At 41.3% G+C, this 25,107-nt stretch overlaps 1 protein-coding gene across 15 annotated transcripts in view; it reads right to left on the bottom strand.

Moving 5' to 3' along the window:
• Positions 1 to 25,107, bottom strand: part of Elp4 (elongator acetyltransferase complex subunit 4) — a 193,394-nt gene that overhangs the window by 73,224 nt on the left and 95,063 nt on the right. The window contains exons 10-11 of one of the 15 annotated variants that reach the window (XR_015451324.1): positions 18,798 to 18,955; positions 5 to 16,393 (exon numbers count right to left, since the gene is read on the bottom strand). The exons of 11 other annotated variants lie outside the window; for them this stretch is intronic. Coding sequence is in view for 3 of the 4 variants with exons in the window: in XM_087211208.1 (XP_087067334.1) it covers positions 18,872 to 18,955 (84 nt within the window). In the remaining variant the exon portion in view is untranslated. Of the gene's footprint in view, positions 1 to 4; positions 16,394 to 16,442; positions 18,956 to 25,107 lie in introns of those variants that run through there. 3 more of the 15 variants (XM_087211213.1, XM_087211208.1, XM_087211209.1) reach the window with 3 other exon arrangements.

Genomic DNA, 25,107 nt, shown 5'->3' on the forward strand with positions numbered 1-25,107 from the left:
GCAGTGAGAAGAGCGGAACAAACACAAACACAACGGGTAACTATGGACCTAAGTGTGGAGCCCTCAGAGATAGAAACACGGAGAGGAGGATGGATGGAATGGTGGGTAGTTTCCAGCATGACTGGCACTAGGAAGACAAGCATGGAAGGTTTTCAATGAAAGTGCATGCTTTGGTGGAGCCAAATAACAATAGTATTCTTTTTATTTTATTTTATTTTATTTTTGGTGGTACTGGGGATTGAATCCAGGGGCCCGCTACCAGGAAGCTGTATCTCCAGGCCTTTTTATTTTGAGACAAGGTCTCACTAAACTTCCTGGGTGGAATTCGAACTTTCGTTTCTACTGCCTCAGATTCCTTCAGTGCCCGATTACAGAGGGCGCCAGCAGTCTTGTTACCTGTAGGACTCACACGTGCTACATGGCAGTTTAGAAGAAGACCAACTAAAGGTAACCGTATTTGGAAATGTGATTCTTCCTATGAAGTCCCCCATGTAAGAGTGCTTTAGATGTGTCAGTACTTATGTCTTCACTATTTCAGGTGACAAATAATTATCATTTATATGGCTTTCCTGCTTTTAACCAAAATTATTACCACATAAGGACATTATTGGTTTTGCCCAAAGGCAAGAATTGACAGGGCCAACGTTTTTCTTTAAAGAAATAAACAAAAGGATCAAAATAGAGCTTGACAGGAAGTTGTTAAAATGATACTTTCTCCCAAACTCAGACACATGTTAACCTATTCAGTGTCCGAGGATTCAGGCTGGATAGGGACGACCGTGCCTCCTATGTGGAATTCTGCTTTCACTCTTCCATGCAGCCCCAGGAGCTCACACTCAGTGCAGAGGAGCCCTGCAGTAGCAGAGACAGGATGCCTGTTCTCCTCACAGGGAGGGCTGTGGAATGCAGGGGTCTCTTGTCCTTTGCCCCTCTGGGATGGGAGCTGACTCGCAGTGGTGATGTGGCTTGTACTTGGCTTTGCCAAGTGCTGAGCACTCGGGAAGGGGCAGGATCTGCTCCAGCCTCAGGCTGCGGCCCACATAAGCCAGCAAGTGAGATTTACTCTGCAGGGATTGTTCTGAGGAGTGACTGAGATGGAGCATGTGGCACACATGGTCAGTTTTCCTTCTCTCAGGAGAGGAGAGCTGCTTTCATTCCACTCCCTGGTAGAGCAGGACAGAGCAGGGGTGCTGCCTGCTGATGGCACTGCCAGGGGCTGCCTGGTCTGCGTGGAAAACACCACCCTTCTGGACAAAACAGCTTACTTAATCCCATGGGTCTCGGAGAGGTGAGGAAACTGAGGCAGGGGAATTACCTCCTGGGCTCACACAAACATTAAGTGGTGGTGCCAACGTTCAAATTCAGGCACCTGGGTGGGGCGCTGTGTCTGCAGACTTCTAGGGCAAGCTGGGAGCCACAGGGGCTCACACGTCACCCCCAGCTCCTCCAGCCCCCGACTCTGTGAAGGCACCAACGCAGGGCAGGTGGAGCGAGCTGTGGATCCCAGTGGGCATTTATTTATTTATTTATTTGGTACTGAGGATCGAACTTGGGACCTTACACTTGTGGGGCAGGCAGCAGAACCACTGAGCTAAATACCCAGCCAACTATTTTTATTTTTGTTTGTTTGTATTTTTGGTACCGGGGATCAAATTTGGGTCCTTGCACTTGCGCAGCAGGCGGCAGAACCACTGAGCTAAATCCCCGGCCCTAGGCCCACTATTTCTAAATAAACATGAGCTTACTGCAGTTGCAAGTGTTCTCACAGGACAAGAATACGCCAGTTAATAATTGATACTGCTTTCATTAGTGTGCTAAATAAAGACTGTGTGCCTAAAAGCTTCTATGATGAAGTCCTAAGGTGAACCCCAAGCATGGTGCACATAGCCTTAGGAATGTGCTTCAGCTTTCCTCTCAGTGACAAAACTAACGAAATGTTACATATCAGAGGAGCCAACATTATCATCTGGATGTTAGCCGCCGCTGCTGCTGTCTCAATAAGGATAAAAACTGCAAACAGGACGTCCCCTCAATTTTTTTCTCCAGCCTGCCCAAATCTGCCCTTTGTACACACACTCAAATTAGTTTAATCTGGATGTAGAAAGCGAGGGACTCTCAGGTTTTCTCTGTCCCCAGGCATTTCTGCAGTCTGTTCACGCCTTACAACTGAGTGACTATAAGAATTATAAAACAGTGGGAACATTGGAGGTTCATTGTGTAGCAAAATGTTACTAAGTCTGCACGCTGAAGAGGCATTTATTGAGTGTACAGCCTACCTAGGACCTGCCGTGATTTTTAAGTATTATACAAAGTAGTCTCTTCTTGTTCTATTCACTACATGAAATCTTCAACAGTGATGAAACATGCTAACTGTATTTTGCTTTGAAAATTTCCTCCACTTCAAGATATCTGGCAAGACTTACTTATTGGTTGTCAAAACGACCAAAGGAGTAGGAGGAAAATAATGCTTGAAAGATTAGGTTTATCTTTAGATTTTGGTTCAAATTCAATGACTTGTGTTCTGACTTTCAAAGGTCAATTATTTTTGGCTAAGTAGGTAGAAAATTGGTCCTGGTACGCAGGCAAAAGTCTCCTGGGGGGAGGGGGGAGGAGGGCAGGGGGAAGCGTAGCTCGGCAGTGCGGGATGATGCCATAATTTCACATTCACATATACAAACAGTATTAGCATAATACCATTCTTTGTAGGAAGGGATGTTAACATTTAGAAGGTTGTAATTATTTTTAGGAATAATGAATTTCTATAAGGCATCTGTTTTTTCCAGAGTATTTTGGTTAAAGCCTGATTTGCGTGAAAACATAAATAACCTCTTGCTCCAGACTCACAGCATCAGCAAGCTCTAACAGATGGCCTCATTTAAAACTCATTTGTTACGATATCTCACATTTATCCAACATGCTGTCACCTTCTTCTTTTTATTCAATCATGAGTCTACATATTTCTGTCACAAATATTTTTAATCCCGTGCATTCATAGAATCACACAACTTCATACTTGGGCTTAGCATGGTCTGGGGCAGCCCTCATTCTTTCAAATTTATACCACTAACCGAAGTATTATCAAATGATTAATTATAGAAAAATAAAGTTTAACTCATGGAAATGCAACAAAAAGCAACATTTTAATCAAGGAACAAGAGGGAAAACCTAAAGAATTAAAACCCATTTGTTCTGCACCTCCCCCTGGCCAATTCTCTTTCTTTCTCTTCCCTCATACTCCAGACCCTGGAGCAGAGATGTGCTGTCTCTACTTCTTCACCTCAGAGTTACTTCTTAATACTTTGCAAAACCCCTGCAAAATCCCTCTGGTCTTTAGCCAGTGATGGGTAAATAAGGTACTGTGCTCCACGTCTCCAACACTCCTTGGCAGCATCCTCTCTTGTGTTGACTTTCGATTCTTTGGTCAATGCATTCGGCACCCCAAATCCCCTCGACTTCCATGACAACACTCCCCATGATTCTTTTGACATCTCTTCTGATCTCACTCTAAGGACTTCAACTACCAGCTATACAATAATTCCCAAAGCTCTCTCTCCATCTCACATGTGTCTGCTGAACAAACTCACACATCCAGGTGTGGACAGGTCACTTCTGCCTGTGTGTCCCCTGCTACTGTGCGAAACCGGACCTCTTCCTGTTTAGTCAAAGGCACTCAACTGGGCTGGGGATTTAGCTCAGTGGTTTTGCCACCCGCTGCGCAAGCGCAAGGACCTGAGTTCAATCCCCGGTACCCCCCCCCCCCGCCGCCAAATAAATAAATAAACAAACAAACAAAGGCGCTCAACTCACCCAGTGCCTGAAATCAGAAATCTGGGAGCCAGCTTGGACTCCTCCTTCTCCCTCACTGAGGGACCAAGCTCAGGTGTTTCCTTCTCATTTCTGTTAGCTTCTTTCCTCTGCCAAGGTAACAAGGAAGGGGAGGAGGGGGAGGGCACTCTGGCTGCTCCTGGGTTTTCTAACTGAATTCACAGACTCCAGTCTTGCCACCCTTCCACATGATCCTTCACATTACTGCTAGAGTGACCACTTTAAAAACACAATCTGATCAGCAATTCCTGCATCAAACACTTACAAGGTGTCCCATTATCCATGGAAGAAACCCGAAACTATTAGCCAGAAATAATATGATATGGCTCTTTCTTAGAGGGCTTCTTCCTTCCTTTATCCCACGTTTAAAACTGAAGTACCATTGACAGCTGCTTGCATTTAGCATTTAGGGTAACCAAGACTAGAAGCTATTCCATACCAATACACACACACTCACACAAAAGTTCAGAAACACAGTACAGAGAGAGATTCCAGAACAAAAACTAGTGTTAGGATAAATAATGAAAGGCCAGACTTACTGATACTGATAAGACAAAGAGGGATGAGACCTGACTTGATTAAGGGTACTGTGACAAGATGATTTACAGACTACTGACATGTAAAGTGTATAAATGTTTTCCACAAATGAGCTTGGCCTTCATTTTTGATAAGTGATGGAGACCAGTGGAAAGGTTCGAAAAGAATTACATTAAAAACTATAGAGAAGTTGTCTAATCTTGAAATATTTTAATTTATATTTTTTATAACATAGATATTAACATACAAATGATACAGGGCCTCTAAATGACATAGGAACCTGCTAGATATCAGATACACTGAGTTCGTGTTCCCCTAAATCAATGAATTCTAAGGAACAATGAAGGTTAAGAGTAGGATATATTCATTGAGAGAGATTTTCGCTCCTAAGACAGGATGGGACCTGAATGGGCTGCTGGGGACACCACTTCACAGGGGAAGTTTTATAGAGTAGAATCAGGAGGTCGCTACAATATGGGACAAAATTATGATCAACCAACCAATACGATTACAAGTACAGCCACTTAGGTAATACTGATACAATGGGGAAGCAAGTCATGTAGCAAGTGTACATGGAAAGAACAAAAAACTTTTTAAGGAAAGCATAGATCTGGAGGTCTTGGTCACCCACTGGGGTGACTAATGTCTATCAAGACATTGTGTCAGGTGTTAAGATTGTTGTTAGGATTCAACTCTCCTAATACAAATTTGCAATTCATTTCACTGTTCTTGAAGTAAATGCACTATTGCACTGAAACCCACTTCAATTAACTGTAATTGGAAATATTTAGTAGAAAAAATGCCCACAGTAAGTCAACTGTTCGATAATGGTGCAATTATTTTTCAATTAAGGTTCCCTTGCTATTATGACCTTTTATGCACAACTTCTTTTTTTTTTGGTACTGGGGATTGAACTTGGGTCCTTGTGCTTGCACAGCAGGCGACGAAACCACTGAGCTAAATCCCTAGCCCCTATGCACAACTTCTTACTGAACTTTTTGGTATTATATCCTAAAATACAATTTATGGTTTATAGGTATATATATTGAAATCTCATTTTATGTTTCCTAAGTTCAAAATCATAAATTTTAGCAACATTCCAGAAGAACCTTCTCCTTTTTGCCAGACACTACTGATAAAATCAGTCTCCTATGCTGGATCTAGAAGCCTCCTGTGTAGTATCTGGTGTTTAGACTGCACTCCATCTGGAAGTGAGTCTTGCTTATGGTGTGACCCTGGTCCCTTTCTTCCCACATGGACTCCAGTCACCTGAGTTCTGTCTATCAGAAAGCCCACCCTCCCACCACACAACACTGCTGTGCTCTCGCATGATCTGGCCACATACGGGTCTCTTCCTGGACATTCTTCTGTCCCAACTGCTTATTGCTCCATCTTAGTATCAACACCACCACATCTTGGCATTGGGTAGTGTGAGTCCTCTAGCTTTGTAAGGTGGAAAGAACATCTTCTTGGCCCTTTACATTTTTTTAAACCAAAAATTCTACTGGGATTTTGTGAGGTAGGTGGTAGAACCACTGAGCTAAATCCCCAGCCCTCTACCAGGATTTTGATAAGGATGGCACTGCATATAAACATCGACTTTGGAAGTGACATCCATTTCTGGTTGTAGTGTATTTGTCAGACTTTCAATGTCTTCCAGGACGTGTAAGTGTTCATGGGGCAAGACTGCACAGAGTGCTGCTAGATGTCAGACCACCCTAGACCCATCCACTAAGTACTAGTGACAATCACTGTGATAACTCAAGCCATGTTGCCATCAAAGGGTTGAAAAAGCTCACTGCTAAGGTCTCATTCCTGTCCTTAAAGTCTGGTCATTACTGTTCACTCATCCAATGAACATTTACTTAGCACCTACTGCTGTAAGCTACTGTGCTTATTAGATGGAGAGTTGAGTTAAAGTCCTTAGTGTCAGGCCAGGCTTGGGGAGGAGGATAGATCTTCGGCCAGCTCTGAATATGCACGCAGGATCTCAGAAGGAGAAAGACAGGTAAGGATTCTGGAAGTGTGATCAAGGTAAAGTTACCAGACCTACTATTCCTGCACCTCTCTAGCTTTAGCAATTAGGAAGTCAGATGCGTAAACAAGCATTTATAAAGCTTATTATTGGGCCACTAATTTTACAGCTGTGGGTAATCTATGATTCTTCCTCTTCTTTATCCTTCAGATCCTGGCAAATGTCAAGTAGATTATCAAGCATAGCACTTCATTTACAGTATCTCTTAGATTTGTCAACAGCTCTGCTGAAACTGCTACACCAGTGGGTGGGTCCCTGCCATTACAGAACCACTGAATCAACACCAGCAGCTGTTTGCTCCAGACTTCTGGTTCTGTTTGAATAGAAAGCCCATTTGCTAGAGCTTCTATCAGTGAGTTTTCTTTAGCATACACCTGAACCATTTCCTAACTGATGTATCTCTCTCCCAGTTCTTCCAGATTCATCACAAATTTAATTATTTCCCCCTTCAATCTCCTTCCAGTTTGAATTCAAACAGATGCAGCCCCTCTCTCTTCTTTAAGCTCTGCAGCATTTTGTGCTACTTATTTATACTTAGACCATTTTGCCCTGTATTGATTTTTGAACATCTGTCCAATCTCCTTTACTATCGTATTCACTTTTGTGGTACAAGAATGATGCTTTGGTTACTTGCTTTACATAGAAGAGGCATTTAATTTCTTGAGTTGGTTTCTCTACTAAGAATGCTTTCTTGCAGTACCTCTGTTTCTGTGCTGAGGGATGCAAAGCTTATGTACCTCACAGACCCAGTGCTGTTTCTGCTGCCTTCCTAGATGCTCCTTCACAGACAGAACCATGCACACATGATTATACATGTCTGCTAGATGAATTAAAAGTGTGTGCCTGCTCAGTCTGGATACATGTTCCAGGAGGAAAGCATGAAATCTTATTTCAACACTGGCCCTAACCACCCTTTTGATATAAGGTCAAATTTCATAAAACAAACAAAAAATCTAAACACGTAAGTAAATCTGAATTCTTAAAAACATAGACATTACCAAGCTGGTTAATTCCAAATGTTCCTAATAAGTAAAGATGAACAGACATTTATAAGAAACTAAACCCCAGGTTAATAAAGGTGTGACATGCTTTATTGTTATTACGGAGCCAGTTAATGCCTCAGAAGTATTCAACTTCCATTCCTCGGGATAAATCACTTATATTTGCTTCCCTCCCACCCACAACCCAAATCAGCAATTCCAGAGGAATCATGAGGACCCACAAAGCCCACAGCATTTTACAAAGCAATGCTCTAGGGCAGCGATGGCGAACCTTTCAGAGCTTTGAGGGATACAAATAGCTGCTGTGGTACATGCGCCATCAGTTCCCACCACTGCTGTGGAGACATAGATTTTTAAAACCTAATGATCCGGGCTGGGGATTTAGCTCAGTGGTTCTGACGCCTGCCTCACAAGCACAAGGACCCGAGTTTGATCCCCGGTACCAAAACACCCCCCAAAAACCTAATGATCCAGCACTGGAGCAGGAAAAGACTTCAGGAGCAAAGCCTCAGTGGCACAGGAACCAGCACAGAGAATCAACAACAGGGATCGCATCTCATTACAAAGCTTCTGCACTGCAAGAGAAACCACCAACAGAGCTAAGAGACAACCTACAACGTGGGGAAAATTGTTACCAGCTGTACCTCAAAGGTCTACTATATAGAATATATAAAGAACTCAAAAAAATCAGACTCCCCAAATTCAAAGACCCAATTCAAAAATGGACATCTGAAATGAACGGACATTTCTCAGACAAAGAGGTAAAAGCAGCAAATAAATATATGAAAAAATGTTCAACATCACTGGTCATTCAAGAGATGCAGATGAAAACAACACTGAGATTCCACCTCACCCCGCAAAGAATGGCTGCTATCAAGAAATCAACAAATAACAAATGCTGGTGGGGGTGTGGGGAGAAAGGAACTCTTCTCCATTGCTGGTGGGAGTGCAGACTGGTGCAACCACTGTGGAAATCAGAATGGAGATACCTCAGAGTACTAGGACTAGAGGTCCCATTTGACCCAGCTATTCCCCTGCTGGGTATTTTTCCAAAAGAATTAAAAGAATCATACCACAGTGATAGATGTGCACCCATGTTTATAGCAGCACAGTTTGTAATAGCTAAAGCTTGGAAACAGCCCAAGTGCCCATCAACTGGTGAGTGGGCAAAGAAGATGTGGGGTTTTTTTTTATAAAATGAAGTACTACTCAGCCATAAAGAAAGACAAACTTAGGCCGGGATTTAGCTCAGTGGTTTTGCTGCCTGCTGCGTAAGCGCAAGGACCTGAGTTCGATCCCCGGTACCAATAAAAAAGAAAGACAAACTTGAGACACATAGCTAAATGGATGCACCTTGAGGCCGTACTCATAAGTGAAACAAACAGGACACACATGTGTAAATATGGAATCATTTCTCTGGTGTGAGAAACGGAAGGTGTAAATGAGGACCAAAATGTTTAATAGATAATGTGAAATAGGAAGAGAATGTTCAAAGGGGAAGGGGAAATGGGGAAGACAAAAACGGAAACAAAGCTTATGTATATGGGGGGGGTGGAGGGAGGGCAGGGGGATGGGGAAAAATAAGAATCAAGATACATCGTGTACAGGTACAAATTCTCAATGATGAATTGATCTTAAGATATACCTAAATGTGCCAATAAACTCAATAAAAAAGAAAATAAATCAGTAAAAAGTTGGGGAAAAAAACTAATGCTTCAAGTAGAGACATAATTTCCTAAAATTATTTTCCTAAAATGTAGTTTTTACCCATTTCAAGATATACTGTACCTAATCATAGCCCTTCTATAGAATAATGAATCACCAAGTGCTTACTTTTCTTAGGGACAATGTTGAAATAATAAAAAGTAACTAACTTGGTGACTTCTGGCTTCTAGTCCTGTGTGGACAGAGCTTGGATCTTGTCCTTCCCACCTTCATAAAAAGTAACAGGTCAACGAACTGAAAAATCAACAAATTCTTTTAGACCCATCAGAGAATTAAGGTCACAGGGCAAATTACCGCACCCAAGTTTTATTGAGAATAGGTGGACATAGAGCTGAGGGAGCAGAAATCTCCACGGGCATCATTACCAGAACAGAAGCAAAACTTAGGCTGTGAATGATCAATTGCTAGACACGCAGTGTAGACGGGAATGAGCGTACAAAGCTCCAGGGAGCCCAGTCTCTGGGACAGGAAGACTCAATCTTGTCAAGACTTCACTTCACCCCACTGGAGCTATACATTCTGTGCAATCTCAATACAAATCCTAGCAAGTTACTTTGTGAATATTGGCCAGCTACCACTACAGTGTATACAGGAAGGCAAGGGATCAGAACAACTGAGAGAGGACTTCTCCTTCCTGTTAGTCCTCGAAGCTGAGATTAAGTCCTCATCTCACTTTTCACATCCTCTCCTCTGTTTCCTCTGTGCTCCTTGAGCAAATCCTCATTCTATGGCCCACGCGTGTGGTCATTCCAATCTGATGACATCTCTATCATCACACAATCCAAAAGCATGATCGCATTTCCATCATTTGAATTACAAAAATTACTCCAGAGATAGCGTTAAGCAAACTAGTACTCAACTAATCTAACTGTTGATGCTGGGTAATTCCTTTAGTCAGTGTTCTTTAGTATATATAAACAAGAATACTGATAATGGCTCAAACTCTGCAAAGGTGGCCGGAACTCAAGGCGACCAAGGGGGCCCAGTGCCTGCAGGGCCCCTGGCTTGGTGATCAGCCAGTCACCAGGGAGGGATGTGACAATGGACAGGTGATGTGGCCTCTCTCAGCCCACCTGCCTGATCTGAGGCTAGTGGTGTGGATCAAGTGAAATGTACAGGTCACGTGCCCAGTACTGCATCCAACACGTAGTAACCACACTGAGCGATCTTTCTTCACAGCTGGCATGAGCTTCCACAAGCACTCATCCTGGTATATAATTTAAACAGAGAAAGGGGAAAACGAGGTAATTTGGGAGAGATTGAGATCTACAGAAGAATTACTTTAGTAATATTCGTCCTCTCTATTCATGTGGCAGGTGCTGTTCAACAGGACTGACAGACAGGCAGACAGACAGACCCCCTTGTTATGTGAGTGCAGAGATGGAAAGCAAACCCACAAGTTAGGGCCTCAGGCGGCCTGTCAGGAGGTGGCGAGTGCACAGGGAGTGAAGCCGATGAGGGGTGACGGGGCCGGCAGAACAGGGGTGCGATGTTGCTTTCGGAAGGATGACAGGGAAAGCCGCATTAGGAGGAGCTGTTCTAACAACCATCTGACACACTGAGGAAGTCAGCTCTGAAAAGATCCGACCAACATTTCAGGCAAGGGGAGGGTCGGTGTGCTCAAGCAAGGGGGCCTGGGTGGCTGGGCCTGAGCCCTCTGGGAGGAGACAGATGAGATGGGGTGGCCCGGGTCTCCTGGGGTCTTGGGGGCTCTGCGGGCCGGGTGAGAGGAGAAGTGTGGGAGTCTGGGAGAGAACAGCACCAGCTGGGTTTCCCTGTGGAAGAAGCATCCTCCTGGCTGCTGCAAGAAGGGCCTGGGAGCCTCAGGGTAAGAGCACAGATCCAGCTGGGCGGGGACTGTGAAGGTGCAGGCAGAGCAAGACGGTGGTCTGGACCGAACCACTTAGGGTGATCAGTTCATTTGGAAGCAGAAGTCCACAGTGAGGTGGCCTTCTGTCAGAAGGGGTGCCGGCAAAGTGTGACTGCGCATTCCACTCATGGGGACAAAAATCCTCCTCAGACATCGGAGAAAGACCTCATGACTTTGGGGAGAGACTTCCCCAAAACCTGGGAGGCGGGCTGAGTGAGAACAGAAAGCAGGCACAACATGGGCTGCATCCCCCCGTGCCAACACCCTAGCGTTCCATGGGCTTGCTCAATACACTCACACAAAAGGCTGCAGTAGTAAGCTTGCCTCACACTCCCATCTCCTGCGCCTGGGTCACAACTCTGTCCACCCAGTTAGGGACAGCCTCCCTCTGGCCCTTCCTCTTCCTTTCTACTTGACAGCAATGATTTTTCCCACGTGCAAAGAACTTATATGCTAAGGAAGCCAAATGGATAGGCAACTGTCTTTCTGTGGAATTAACAATAAAATCGGAAAGGGAAGGCTATAACCCATCGCTTAGTGGCAGTAATTTCCAAAGCTTTGGTACTGCCATGCTGTGTACAAACACACCTAATATGCTTTGCAGTCCAGGCACTGAAAAAGCTGCATACTGGAAACCTAAACTGATGAAGACCTCACTGCTGCCATTCTATGAAAAGGTGGCACTCACTGTTTAGGAAATGCACAGGTGCTGACTCAGTTCTTGGTGAGCAAATATCTTAGAATACCTTACCCAAGTAAAGGTGGGTTCTGGCTCACGGTTTCAGAGGTTTTAGTCCATGGTTACTCACTTGGCTCCCCTGCTTCTAGGCCTGCATCGAGGAAGAAACATCGCGGCAGAGGGCATGGTGGAGGGAAGCTGCTCACCTCAGGCCGGCAGGAAGCAGAGAAGGAGGATGGGGCCACACAGCCCGAGCCCTGCCCCGTGACCACAGCCTTCACCAAGGCCCTGCCTCCCGTTTCCATTCCCTCATGGTGCCATCAAGTCACCATCTCACAGTGGATTAATCCACTGAGGAGTCAGAGTCCAGTTCACTCCTCGAGAGCCTGTCAGAGGCCGACCAGGCCTTCAGCATTTGAGTGTTCAAGGGGTGCTGCAGGTACAGCAATGAAAAAGTTCTTAAAGACAGAATTAAATTCTTTCGCAATCCCTGTTCCTGAGTACATCACATTTCATTCTGTGAGCCTTCTGGCTGGAGCAAAACCAAGCCTTGGCATTCAAAGACCCCAAGACTGAAGGGCGGTTTCCCCTCTCTTCCTTCCAGTCCTATCCATATCCCTGGGAAGACAAAGAAAGGCAGTTGGCAGCTCAAGCTACAGGATGACTCCAGGACGGTTTCAGAAATGAGACCTGTGTCCCACGCAGAGCTCTGCCAGGCCTTCCCAGACACTCAGCATGCTCTGCTGTGAAACCTTTACTAAGAGCAACGTTCTACGTTTACCTATTCAAAATCCCCCATGAAATTAATTCGTGTTCTGTTAAATACTCTATTAAATACAATTTTTATGAGATTCTACACAGATCTTAGCCCATTGTTCACTTTTACTAAAAAACAATTCCAGGGCCGGGGATTTAGCTCAGTGGTTCTGCCGCCTGCCTTGTAAGCTCAAGGTCCCGAGTTCAATCCCTGGTACTGGAAAAAAAAAAACAAAACAAATTCCAGCCAGGGATTTAGCTCACTGGCACTGCGCCTGCCTCACAAGCACAAGATCTTGAGTTCATTCCCTGGTACCAAAAAACCAAACCAAACCAAACAAACAAAACAATTCCAGTGACTTTCCTCTCTCCAATACAGTCACAGACTAGTGAACTGCTAACAGTATTATCCAGGCAATACACTTCCAAAAGGTATAGTCTGCTTTATTTTCATGGCCACCCCACTACACGTCTTGTGGTTCGAGGCAATGTTAAACAATATATTTTAATTAGCAAGGACTTCTCTAACATGGGCAACATTATGAATGAATAAACATTATAATGAATGGCACCCCTAAATAATCTTTCTCCAGTTCACCTAAGCAGAGTAAGATGACTAACAGGCATTTCTTTAGATAAATAATAAAAACAATCAAGAAGTAAATACCAGTACATCATATTGTACAGAAGAAATTCCAAGCATATTCAGCATGTTTAGACATCTATTAACAGGCATTTTCTTTTAAATAACTCACAGGTAGTATTTTTTTTGTTTGTTTGTTCGGGGCCTTGTTCATGCTAAATCACTCTGGCACTGAGCCCCACCCCAGCCCACATGGAAAGTGGTGATAATTAAAATTTTGGAGTTTAGAATGGGTGATTGATAATGACTGGGGTTTATGCATCAGAAATATGGCACTGGACTCTCATCGGAAACTACCAGCACGTCTTAAGAGTTTTATTAATTTCTAGGCTTTATTCTTCAACACTTCAACTTACTAGAATACCATAAGCTCACCTGGAAACCATATGGATATATTATAAATACAATGGCTGAGGTTTTTTTGTATCATTACTTCCAACCCACAGATAATCAATAAAAATCAAAGAGTTATATGTAGGTTTCTCAGTCCCAGAATAAATACAATTCTAACAAACGTCATCATTACAAAATCCCCTTACAAAAGATTTGAGTACCAAATGACACTTCATTTTTTTTTCTTTTCTTTTTTATATTTTTGTTTTTTGAGACAGGGTCTGGTCATGTAGTCCAAGCTGGGCTTGAACTCACCGGTGACCCTCCTGCCTCAGCCTCCCTAGTGGTGGGATTCAAGTGTGCATCACCACACCCAGCTGACACTTTATTTCTTGAAACAAGTAAGGCTGATACGACTTGAAGAAAATAGTGTGCATTGTCCTGGAAACCTCTGACCAGAGGACCGCCCCCTACCCTGAGGCTGTGAGGAATGGACAGCCATAGTCACCCTCGCTGCCCATACCTCGGCTGGCAGGAAGGCTGTAGGAGGGTGCGCAGCTGGGAGGCCAGGTGTTCAGTGTGCGCCTCTCAGTGCAGGTGGGGCAGACGTCCGTGCACAGGGACTTGTGACCTGACGTCTCAGGGTCGTGTGTTGCTACCTGTGACGTCTTAAATCCTCGAACTCCCATGTCCTCACGATGTTCGCTTTAACACTGATCGTGTGTGGTGTTTTCTCTCCATAGTGTGAGGGACATGAGACTGCAGTGATGGACTCCCCGAGCGTTCCCCTGCTGCCTACAGAAGCTGGCCAGTTCGGTCATTTCCGCTCTCAACCTGGCAGGGCAAGTGAGCTACAAAGTTCAGTTTTTAACGTTCTGTGCTCTAGTGTAAAGACATTACCAATATTTTTCTGTGAAAAGCTTCTAGGTGGACAGTTGTGTTTCAGTGTTTAAATGTGTAAGTAAAGAAACCACTTAGCTAACTTTTATGATTTTATTTTGAAAATTAAGTTGATGTGTAAGGAAACCAAGGCCTTTTACTTTCTATCTGAAATCTTTAATTATAAGCATTATAGTTGAAAGGCATCCTAAATTAGGTATTATCTTAGCCCTACCTTTATTTACTTTTATATAATTATCCTGATGAAAGATATAATTATGGCATTATACAAAATTACTAACCCATGGTATTCTTTTAAATGTTTCCTAAGTGATAAACACATTACATATAGATTAAGGCAATAAATCTCTAAAATAGCTAAGAGAAAAGTAGGAACTATAATTCCTCTTCCTTGATTAGCAAAAAATATTCTTATGAAAAAGTACGGTTTTGGAGAAATATTTTATGAATAAAACTTCAAGATAAAACTACAATTTTACAAATGATTTAATAATGGCTATTTTAATGCCCAGTTTATAGAAAAACATCTGAGAAACATGACTGCTGATGCCATAGAAAAGGCAAAAAGCTCTCCTTGCTTGAGTTTTTCACTTTGTGTTACTGTGGCATGTCATGGAGTCAGAATCCCAATGTGACATTCTTGTCCTCATCTGTGCTGTCTGCAGCATAAAATTATTACTCTTAGAGGGAGAAGGAGGCTCCTATTTGGAAAACAATGAGGCTTACTATGTAATAATTAGAAGGAGAAATAATCTTCCCTAAATAGCAGAGTGGCTCCGAACACCCTAAAGAACGGGAGGGGAAGATGGCAGGGACATAACACTCTGCAAACTGAATTTTAAGTGATGATCCAAATTATCGTGAAATAATTAATCATGTCTCTCTCGAGTGACAATAGATATAAATGTCAACTGACTGGGAACAATGACTGTGAAGCTCCCAGGATAGGGCTACCGATGTTACCAGGGTGTTACCCAGGCGGCCCTTCCCGTGCGGAGGGTGTGCTGAGACTGGCCCCCAGTCACTAGGATGGGGAGCCACACTGACGTCCTACCGCATCAAGGGAGGATACAGATGAGTACATCTGAAACACACCTCTCGGACAGGACAGGGAGTTGAAACGCAAGCAGCAGACTTTCTCAAGGGGGGGGGGGGTCCTGGCTGAGCCAAAGACCTAGGAGGAAGCCACCAGGCTGACGGCGAAGAGCTGAGTAGTGGAAAAGTGCAAGAAAGTCTTCACCAAGAAGGCAGGACCAAGTGAGCTGCTAAAGATGCTTTTTTTAAATTCCAGGTTGATATGAGGGAGTCTTCTAACTTTCTAGTACAAATTCTTAAAGACAAGAAGCAGTTGGAGAAAACTAAGAGAAAATTCCAACAGTTCGCTTTGGTCTTGGAGGTCTGATTTCTAAAGTTCTTCCCCCAAAGGAAGACAACCTCACCCCAGATGGAGAGCTGATGAAAGATACATTCGGGTACTGAGCATACTGTTGGCTTTTTAAACTCACTCAATAAATACTTCCTGAAGACCTACCATGAGCGAAATGTGTCAGTGAACTGCAATAAAAAGGTCCCGCCATCAGCTTACAGCACAGCAAAGGAGGACTTGCAGGCAACAGGCGTCACAGTGAAGCTGTAAGCGCCACGACGGACAGAGCTGACGGGTGCTCTGGGAGCAGCCTGGAGGGCCAGGACAGCATCTTCCCCGAGGCGCTGTCTAAGTTGAGGGCTGACTTCCGAATGTGACTGATCTATCGAGAACACCTGGAGGCCAGGGGCAAGAGAGAACCTCTAGCACCTATGGAAGATCTTTGAGTGGCAGAAGACGGGCCCACAGCGAGCTTGGTGGAAGCCGCGCTGCATCCTGGAGCTCAGGCAAGAGAGGAGGCCAGGCAGTAGCTGGGCCAGATCCTAAGGACATGGAGCTTAAAAAAAGCACTGGACCAGATTAAAAATTCACCTGAAGATACCAGCATAACTGCCTGCTAAATGAATTAGTACACACCTTGAGTTGCCCTTGTCTCATGTAGTTAGCCCTGGAAGCTTCCACCGATCCAGAATGTACGTTACACTGGCATCAAACTCTTCCGTCCTGGGTTGGGAGAGTTAAGAGTCTGACAGATTTCTTACACTTCTTTCTACAGGGCTCATAAAACACACACACACACACACACACACACAGGGAAATTTCAGTCTGACATCTAAAGAAAAGAGAATTACTTTAAATAATAACAGTAGGAAAGAATTTCTCCTTCTTGAATGTGCAGAACAACTGACATGAATGTTGCCAATCACTATCAGACATATTCTGAAGAACACAATAATTTTGCCGTATGAGACTGTGTTAAGGTATTTTTCAAGATAATTTTATGCAGCTTACTTACTAAAAGGCATGACCATTTTACTTTCTTGTCACATTTTTATAGGATTCATGGTATATTAGGCAAAGTACATTCTAGTGTGATAAAAGGTTGTATTTAAAACTCAAAAAGAATAATTATTTACATATTAGATAAAATATCGTAATTTACTTGTTTTCTAAATTTAATATAAGGCAATTCTGCTTTCCAAATGAAGCCATTACCCTTTTGGATTATAACAATTCAATAACTACCATTTCTAAATTGTTGAATATTTACTATAAGCCAATGTAATATCAACTGTTCTGATTAGAAAATAGATGCTTGTGGGAAAAACAGAAGTAATTTTACTTTTAAAAACTGATGCGAGTGCATCCTATAATAAAAAGTACATTTAATGATCATATAATTAGATGGGAGGATGAACTGGGTATGATAGGAGGAATGGATCACAGAGTGTACGGCCTAAATTAAAATTTAGCACAAAATTAAGGCTGCTAGTATGAATCAGGGTATAAATCAGACTTTACATTTAATTGTTTTTGGAATAAAGGATAAATATAAATAGTTTACTAACTTACTTTGATAGTATTCCTTTAGAAATACATGTCACTGGATAAGATACCAGCTCACTGGGAGAAGGTACATATATTACATAAATGATTAATTAGTTAAAATAATGTACTTATTATATTAGTTAGAAAATAAGAGTTAAAGATTAAGCTTATTAGTTAAAAATAATTTATACTACATTCAATATATAAGTGTTTCTCTCACTACCTCTGTGATAATCAAGAAATTAATTCACATAAATTTCCAAAATAAAGTTGATGGTTGTTTGATTTTAGATACTTTCTAAAAACTGTGTAGAATGAATCAGTATTTTACTACTACTTTACACAGTTATTGAAAATATTATCTCTACTAAAAGAATTTTTTAAAGGAACAATAGCTTTAATTAAATGTAAAGGACCATTACGAATCAACTCAATAAATGCTTGCTCTGATCCCCTAACACAGTCATGCCAAGCCTTCTAGAGCTTTCACTGATACTGTGGTGCGTGTGCCATGGGCTCGCCACTGCTGGCCTGCCAGAACCCTATGGGCCCAACTTTCCAGGCCACCTGAACGTCTTCAGGTGGAAGCACGCCTCACCACCCAGGATGGGCTTGTGGCGAGCTTGCCTCGGTGTGGCCTGTGAGAAGCTGTGTTGACACCCGTGTGCTGCACTGCAATGACCTCTGTCCTGTCTTTCCCTGTTGATCTGCTGGCCTGACCACTGAATCCTCCGTACATGTTCTTCAAAGTAACTTCAGAGTTCTCCTCCTCAGTCTACTACTAACCAGACCCTCTTGTCTGTCACTGCAAAATGTTTGCTAATATTTTGATTCCCAAGGAAAGGTATTTTCACAAAAAGGATGTAAAGCAGTAAGTTTACTCTCTTGAGAAGCTGTTTCTCTCAAGACTTTATATAGGAATAGTAAAAAGTGGTAATTAAGTCTACTTATGGAATCTTCATAAAAATTAAATGTTTTCTGGTATAGTGTTCAATTTATTCTCTTCAAACATACTTTTAAAATCTTTAAAGAACAAGAAATTTACTTTGAAAAATATTTTTATGTTCAAATGATAGAATTAAACTCTCCTAAAAATCATTTTCCTAATATAAAAACACAGACATATTTCAAGTGGTGATTCTGGTAAGAGTCAAAAACTAATAGGTCTCTGACATTTGGTAATTGTGATATATAAATAATAGAATGTTTTAGAAAGCATAATTTTTTTATTCATTAAGTTTATTGGTACATTTTAGGCATACAATATGATGACACTCATCACTGGGAATTTGTGAAAGCATAAATACTTTTAAAAATGTCTACGGGTTTTATGCTTCCAGTAAAGCTAACTGGCCTTATAGACAGTGCTTACGATGGCTGGACGTGAGTATCAGATATTTTTGAGGAGTTCTGTACTACAGGAGTAATCCTATTAAAAGCGAGAGACGAGAGAGACCCTCCCTCACCCCGCACGGCTGAAGTCCCGCGTCACGAGTGACAAGGCCCCGCCGGCGTGTGAAGGGCCCCACCGGCATGTGAAGGGCCCCGTCCGCCCGGGGAAGGCCCGCTGCTCGCTCACCTCCGGCCCATCACGACGAGGTGGGCTGTCAAGTGCAATATCAGTCACTGGCTGCTTTGGTGAGGCAGATTAGTCTATGCAGTCATGATAGATAGTTTGTCCCAGCACCAAAATGCCGCTTGGGAAATCTTGAACTCAAATGAACAGAGTCTCAGCCGCTATTAGTGTCAAAAAGGTACACAGAGATGAAATTTGGTTGGCAGCATGGAAGAGGAATCAAAGTGAAAAAGCGACCAATTGCATGCTCAAAATTGAAACTGAGAGGCACACTACAGTTTGGAAATACTTTAAATACCAGAAAAGTCATACATTATCAATCACTTGCTGATTGACATTTAAAATATTTCTCTGAAGAAATATATTTTTAGAGAGGCAATATAAATTCTGTGTATATTCTCATTTAAAAATCTTTGTCTCAAGATGATATCTTTTATGTACGGGAGTAAGGCAACAAAAATTACCAGTTACATTAATTTATAATTTATATCATTTTTAGTATCCTTCCTTTAGTTGGATATTCCAAGAAGCACAACTTTCTAAAAGAGAAAACTTAGTTTTGTGGAAATGTTTGACTACTCAAGTGCTATACAGTTTGATGACTTTCTTAGGAAGGAATCAGGGTATCATAAAAGCATGAAAAAAATGTGAAAGAACTCAATCTAAGGAACTTTCCAAATATTTTGTAAACACTGGAAATATATATTTATATATTGCAAAATACATGGTTCTACTGGCCAACACAACTCCGGAATCTTTAAACCGGACCCCCCCCACCCCACCCCCCAATATCCACAGAAATAACGTCCTCAAGTGTCAGCCCCTGAAGCGATGGGCTCTGACAAATCTAACAGCTCTCTCCGTGTCACTCCTAATGCACTTGTCACTCAGTATTACCCACCCTCATTAATGACAATGGGAAAGTTTATCTTGGGAACACGTTTTAAATCATCTACTCTTCACAATGGGACCCTGAAATCCCTTACAAAACACGAGGCGGGAACGACTCTGACAACAAAACCCCTTCCTGGCAGCTTTCTTCTTAATTCCTGTTCGAGAAGTAATCTGTTTATTATAAAATCATACAGAACAATATATTAAACAGAATTTGAAACAAGAATAGCTAGTGTGATTTTCAAGCTTACAAGTATTTTTACAACATTTTTATTAGGCTGAAAACACCAAGCTGAGTCCTTTCTGTGTGGTTTCATGCAATCTTCTGTTCTACATTATAAACATCTTTGAAAGGAGGTTTTGTTTTACCTAATTTTAAAATAATTCTCAAATACCAAGGACATTAAATCTTACATAATTACTGAAAACATAACAATATGCATAGCTTAAATAAATGCAATTTTCATTAAAATGCTTTTATGTTTAAATTTCCTAAGTAAAATGCCAAAATAGTCCAATTCAAGTTTCCTATGAATTAAAAATAATCTTAGCAGCAGCAACACTAGTTTCTAACATTGTATTAAATTTTAAGCTTCAATATGATCTTTTTTCCTTGTCTAGGAAATTTCTACAGTCAAAATAAGCAAGACTTCTTGAACCCCAGTGCCTCTTAAAACTGTTTTACTTTGACTATGAATTATAGTGTGGCTTTGTGTACTTCTGCTGATAAAAAGCAATACTTCTTGGAAATATATTCTTAATATGCCTCCTGATATCCTGTCACCCAAAGTTTAATGTCACCTTTTGATTCACTTACTGTTCAATAAAATAATCTTAAGTAGTTATAAAAACTTAAAGCTCACATTTAATGTTAATTTTTATCCCTTTTAATCATCTGAAGTCATCTATGTACTCAAACATGCTACAAATAAAAATGCGAAATTTTAGTATTGAAATTACAGAATCTGTAATTCATAAAGCATTTTACTTGAGTTCAAAGCTATTATGTTAATATTTGTAATTAATACTTCATTTGAAAAGAGAGAAAAGGTTCCTTTTAAAGGTAATATTAATATTACATGGGCTTCATCCTTAAGGTTTTAAGTAAAATGTATGAAAAAACCCATAAAAATGTCAGTGTAATTCATATTGTTTTATAAAAGAAATCTAAGGGCAACGAAGAAGATACATCCACAAATTTTAACTGTTTGTCATATATTAGGTATTTATTCTGAATCTAGCAGTAGTTAGTATACAGAAAATATCGATTTATGTATAGCTCCAGGAAGCAAAGGCAGCATTATTGGCGGAGAGACTGCGTTAACATCGGAAAGAACTGGGAGACAGAAGTGGCTGCCGCCAACAAAGTGGGTTCCACATGACTCCAGAGAGGTCGGATGAGAAAACGTGGGAGCAGTGAGAAGGTGGCTCTGAAGCGCCTGCAGCTCCCTTCTGATTTTAACCTTTTAAATTTAGGTGTTTTCTCAGAGATGTTAGTTGCAACCTGAGAAAAGGCAGGTATTTTCTCAGACTGTATTACTTCTACAAGTGCAAATTACACATCAAGCAACTGAGTGTGTGTGCTATTTTTCAAAGGAAGGTTAATTTTAAGACTATAAATTATATCCACCAATTGATAATTTCCTCGGTTTTCTTTATGAAAATATGTAGGCCCCCAAAGTAGTGATTCTTTTTTATAGCACCGTTTTCTGTCAATATTTTCTGCTTTACAGTTCATAGGATTTCAATTTGGCAATGTAGTGTAAAAGCAGTCAATAGATAAAACCCATAGAGGGATTTAGCTCAGTGGCGCCATGCCTGCCTTGCAAACGCAAGGTCCTGAGTTCAATCCCTGGCACAAAAAAACCCCCAAAAACAAAAAACAAAAAACCCACATAGGAGTAGCTGCATTTCAGAAATTTATTTAAAAGAATGGTGGGCCGGATTTGGGCCACAACAAGCTAACTGTGCTCCGGGGCAACAGGGCGTGGCTGATCTCTCAATGGCCTTTCCTCAGTTTCATAACGTGGACCTCACACTCATATCCTTCCAGGCAGTGGGAGTGGACGGGAAGGCCAAACTGACCGAGTGACATGGAAAGAAATGGCCAGGGCTTACGGCGGGCACTCTGAGAGCAGGTCACAGCCCCCAAAATATTTACATTACTATTTATATGTTGTCATATGTGAAGAAAAAGACTTGTGAATTATGTACTACGCAGCTTTTCTTTTGAATGTCATTGTCCTTAATTTAAATTTCTACCGATCAGAATGATTTCCCACGAGGAAATTCTTAAGAAGCCAAACTAGGTGGGAACCTGCTAGCTGCATGTGCCCTAAAAGGTCATGCATGGGATGATTCTTCGTGAGGATAACCCTCACTTCTGCCATGATGGAAGGGGTATTAGTTACGTTACTGTTAAAGCAGATCTATATTAACATTGTAAAGTGCTCAAAATGTATTCAAATTACATTTTATATAGTTACTTCATCCATAACTTGAAAGTTTCACAAATCTATGATTTTTTTTCTGTTAAAAGCCAGAAAAACACATAGGCAATAAAATGAACTCCACACGTCACAGAACACCCAGGGATACCGACAGGCCCCTGCTGGACAGCAGGGGTTATGAGATCTACCGTGCTTTCCATGGAGAATCAGGGTTAGGTTCTCTCTGCCCTGGAGGACTGTAAGAAACCAGTCTAGACCTACTATTTGACAAAAGGAACTCAATGAGAAACTCCTTACTGACATTTATGAATTTAGAAATTCATTTTCAGATGAAGCTCTTGAGATAATGATGAATGGCAGTAAAATGAAATAAGGACTCAGGTAGCACGTCAACCACATGTCAAGTTAAAACTGACTTTTCACACTGACTACCTGCTGACCTAGGAGTAAGTTCTCTCCATTTCAGCTAACTAGTTTGTAATACTGTTGGCTGAGATTTGAAGAATTCTTTTCTTTTTTGGGTACCGGGGATTGAACTCAGAATCCTGTGCTTGCGGTGGAACCACTGAGCTAAATCAATCCCCAGCCCTGTTGGCTGATATTTGTTGAAAGTTATTTATGCAAAACCTCACAGGTACATCAAGCATCTACAGAAAGACCTCGTTACCACTATCAGACTATTCCATACAGTCTGAAATAGTGAGAATCTCACGGTCACACCCTCTAACGTGCTTTGAGCCAGCCAGGAGCACGCGCGCGCACTTCCACCCACATGGCCAGACACTGATCTAGGAAAGGGGACGCAGTGATGAATAAACAGGCCTGCATCTGGAGCTTTCACACCTGAGAACCACGTCTTCCCAAGGCTCGGATACTTCATTATACAGAGGAGAATGTTTTCATCGCCAGTTTTACTTTTATTCTGAAGTCTGAATTTATTGAAAGTTAGATGACTACACTCATTCAGTACAGAATGTCACTGACACTTTACCTGGACCCCGCCCCCCAGCAGTATCAGAAAGGCTGTGAAAGATAAGTAAAATGAACTACTACCTGACGATTCATATCTATCCACTGTAGGGTTTGAATTTCAATACAGAAAAGAGGTCCACAAACCTTGGCCATTATGAAATCGGATGGATTCAGAGTGAAGGACACTGTCACCACGCTCTGTTTGGCTAAGGTTTTATGATCCATATATTTAAACATATATTTTTGCAAATTAATTTTTCATAATAAAATACCAGATACCAGAAATGATTAAACAGTAAGGAAAGAAAATATTGTTATTCTCATGCAATGTATATGAGTATTATATACGTATAAGTAATTTCCTCTTAAAAGCCACAATGATATATTCTATAATTTTCTATATATTATTTACATCAAGAACACAACCCTAACGTATTTGGTTTTGTTCTCCATTTTAGCAGTGTTTGTAAACATATGAATACACGAGTACTGTGTGAGCCTTTCCCTTTGCTTACTGGATACAGGCTGAGCCATTTAGAGGCTCAACAAGGGCAATCATTTCATGCCATAGCGCTGACCCTTCGCAAAGATCTTGTAAATGAGTAGGCCTATTACAATATGTACAAGTGACCTTTAATTGCACCAAGAGGCTTTCTGCTAGAAGCTTTTTTCAATGCTACGCCATAGCTACAGCATAAGTCAGTGAAAAATTTCTCAGGGTATTGAGCAGAAATCCCAAGGAAAACAACATCCTGTATTAAAACATGCACATAAAAATGTAAGGCCTGTGAGAATACACCACCACAAGGCCTTTTAAAGGAACCATGGACCACAGAGATGCTTTCATCCTTAATCATGAGAACGAAATATTCAGGACATTCATACACAATTAAAGACTTCAGAAATTTAATCAAACTCAACACTTCTTGTAGTAGCTACCGGAAACAAAGCTAGTTACATCAAAGTTGCTGTTAGCTTCATTTCACCACAGAATGTTTCAATTTTAGTAATCATCTCTTTTTACTAAATGACTGTACACTTTGAAGTTTTATTACTTGAAAACATCCAGTGAAGAGTCCTATACCTAAAAATATACACCCAAATATGTTTCAAGTATTTTTTATACTGAACAGTGATACTTATTTAAACAACTGTTCAATAAAGGATAGGGTCCAATATTCCAACTGATTTACTCAGAAATTTATGAAAGAGTGCAATACACATTTGACAGCCTTCCAAAAAATGGAAACCAAACAATTTCATGAAAGCCCATGTACTGGTTACTTCTGGAAAGATCATGCTGAACTATTCAGTCTGCTTCTCTCCCATGGTGTTGGGCCGACCTGACGGCTCCATGAGCTTTGCTGTACCAGATTGAAGGACCCGACCTGCATCTACAAAACGTCCACAGTGGCATCGAGTAGTGGCACCATAACTTTGCCAAAATTTTAATTTCTAAGGAATAAGAGAACTGCTTCGCTAGTTTGGGACCTAAAGGCATTCCCATCACACCTCATGTTCTCTCGTCCCTAGTCCTGCCTTTAAAGACTAAAAATGTATATTTGATGCCATGTTTTCTCAATGATGAATGTAATTCCTTCACATGACTAAAGTGCTAGAAACTCTAATATTAATAAAAGAGGAAAATATCTTCCAAAACAAGATTACTTAATTTTACTCGGAGAATTTCCAACAAATGAAACATTTGCAAAAGAAAAGCGCAGCTTTTCATAGAACAAATCAAACCTTCGTTAGAACTGATTACGATAAAGGAGGAGGCAAATATTAGAAATTTGAAAAGTCTGATTTCAGTAGGCCCTTATTGTATATCTTTATTTCACAGGAAAGTTTTGATGCTGTAAGAATAACAACTGTAATTTAGGAAAATGCAAAACGTATTAACTAATTATGATCAAATTAATATTTGCAAAGGTGCCTAATTATAGAACTTAAGTGAATGCAGTAATATGTTGGAATGAAATTTGGCACATATTTCT

The sequence above is a fragment of the Heterocephalus glaber genome, unplaced genomic scaffold (genome assembly GCF_053883595.1).
Source record: "Heterocephalus glaber isolate CG9 unplaced genomic scaffold, H.glaber_assembly_v1.0 deba00001428, whole genome shotgun sequence".
Lineage (NCBI taxonomy): Eukaryota > Metazoa > Chordata > Mammalia > Rodentia > Bathyergidae > Heterocephalus > Heterocephalus glaber.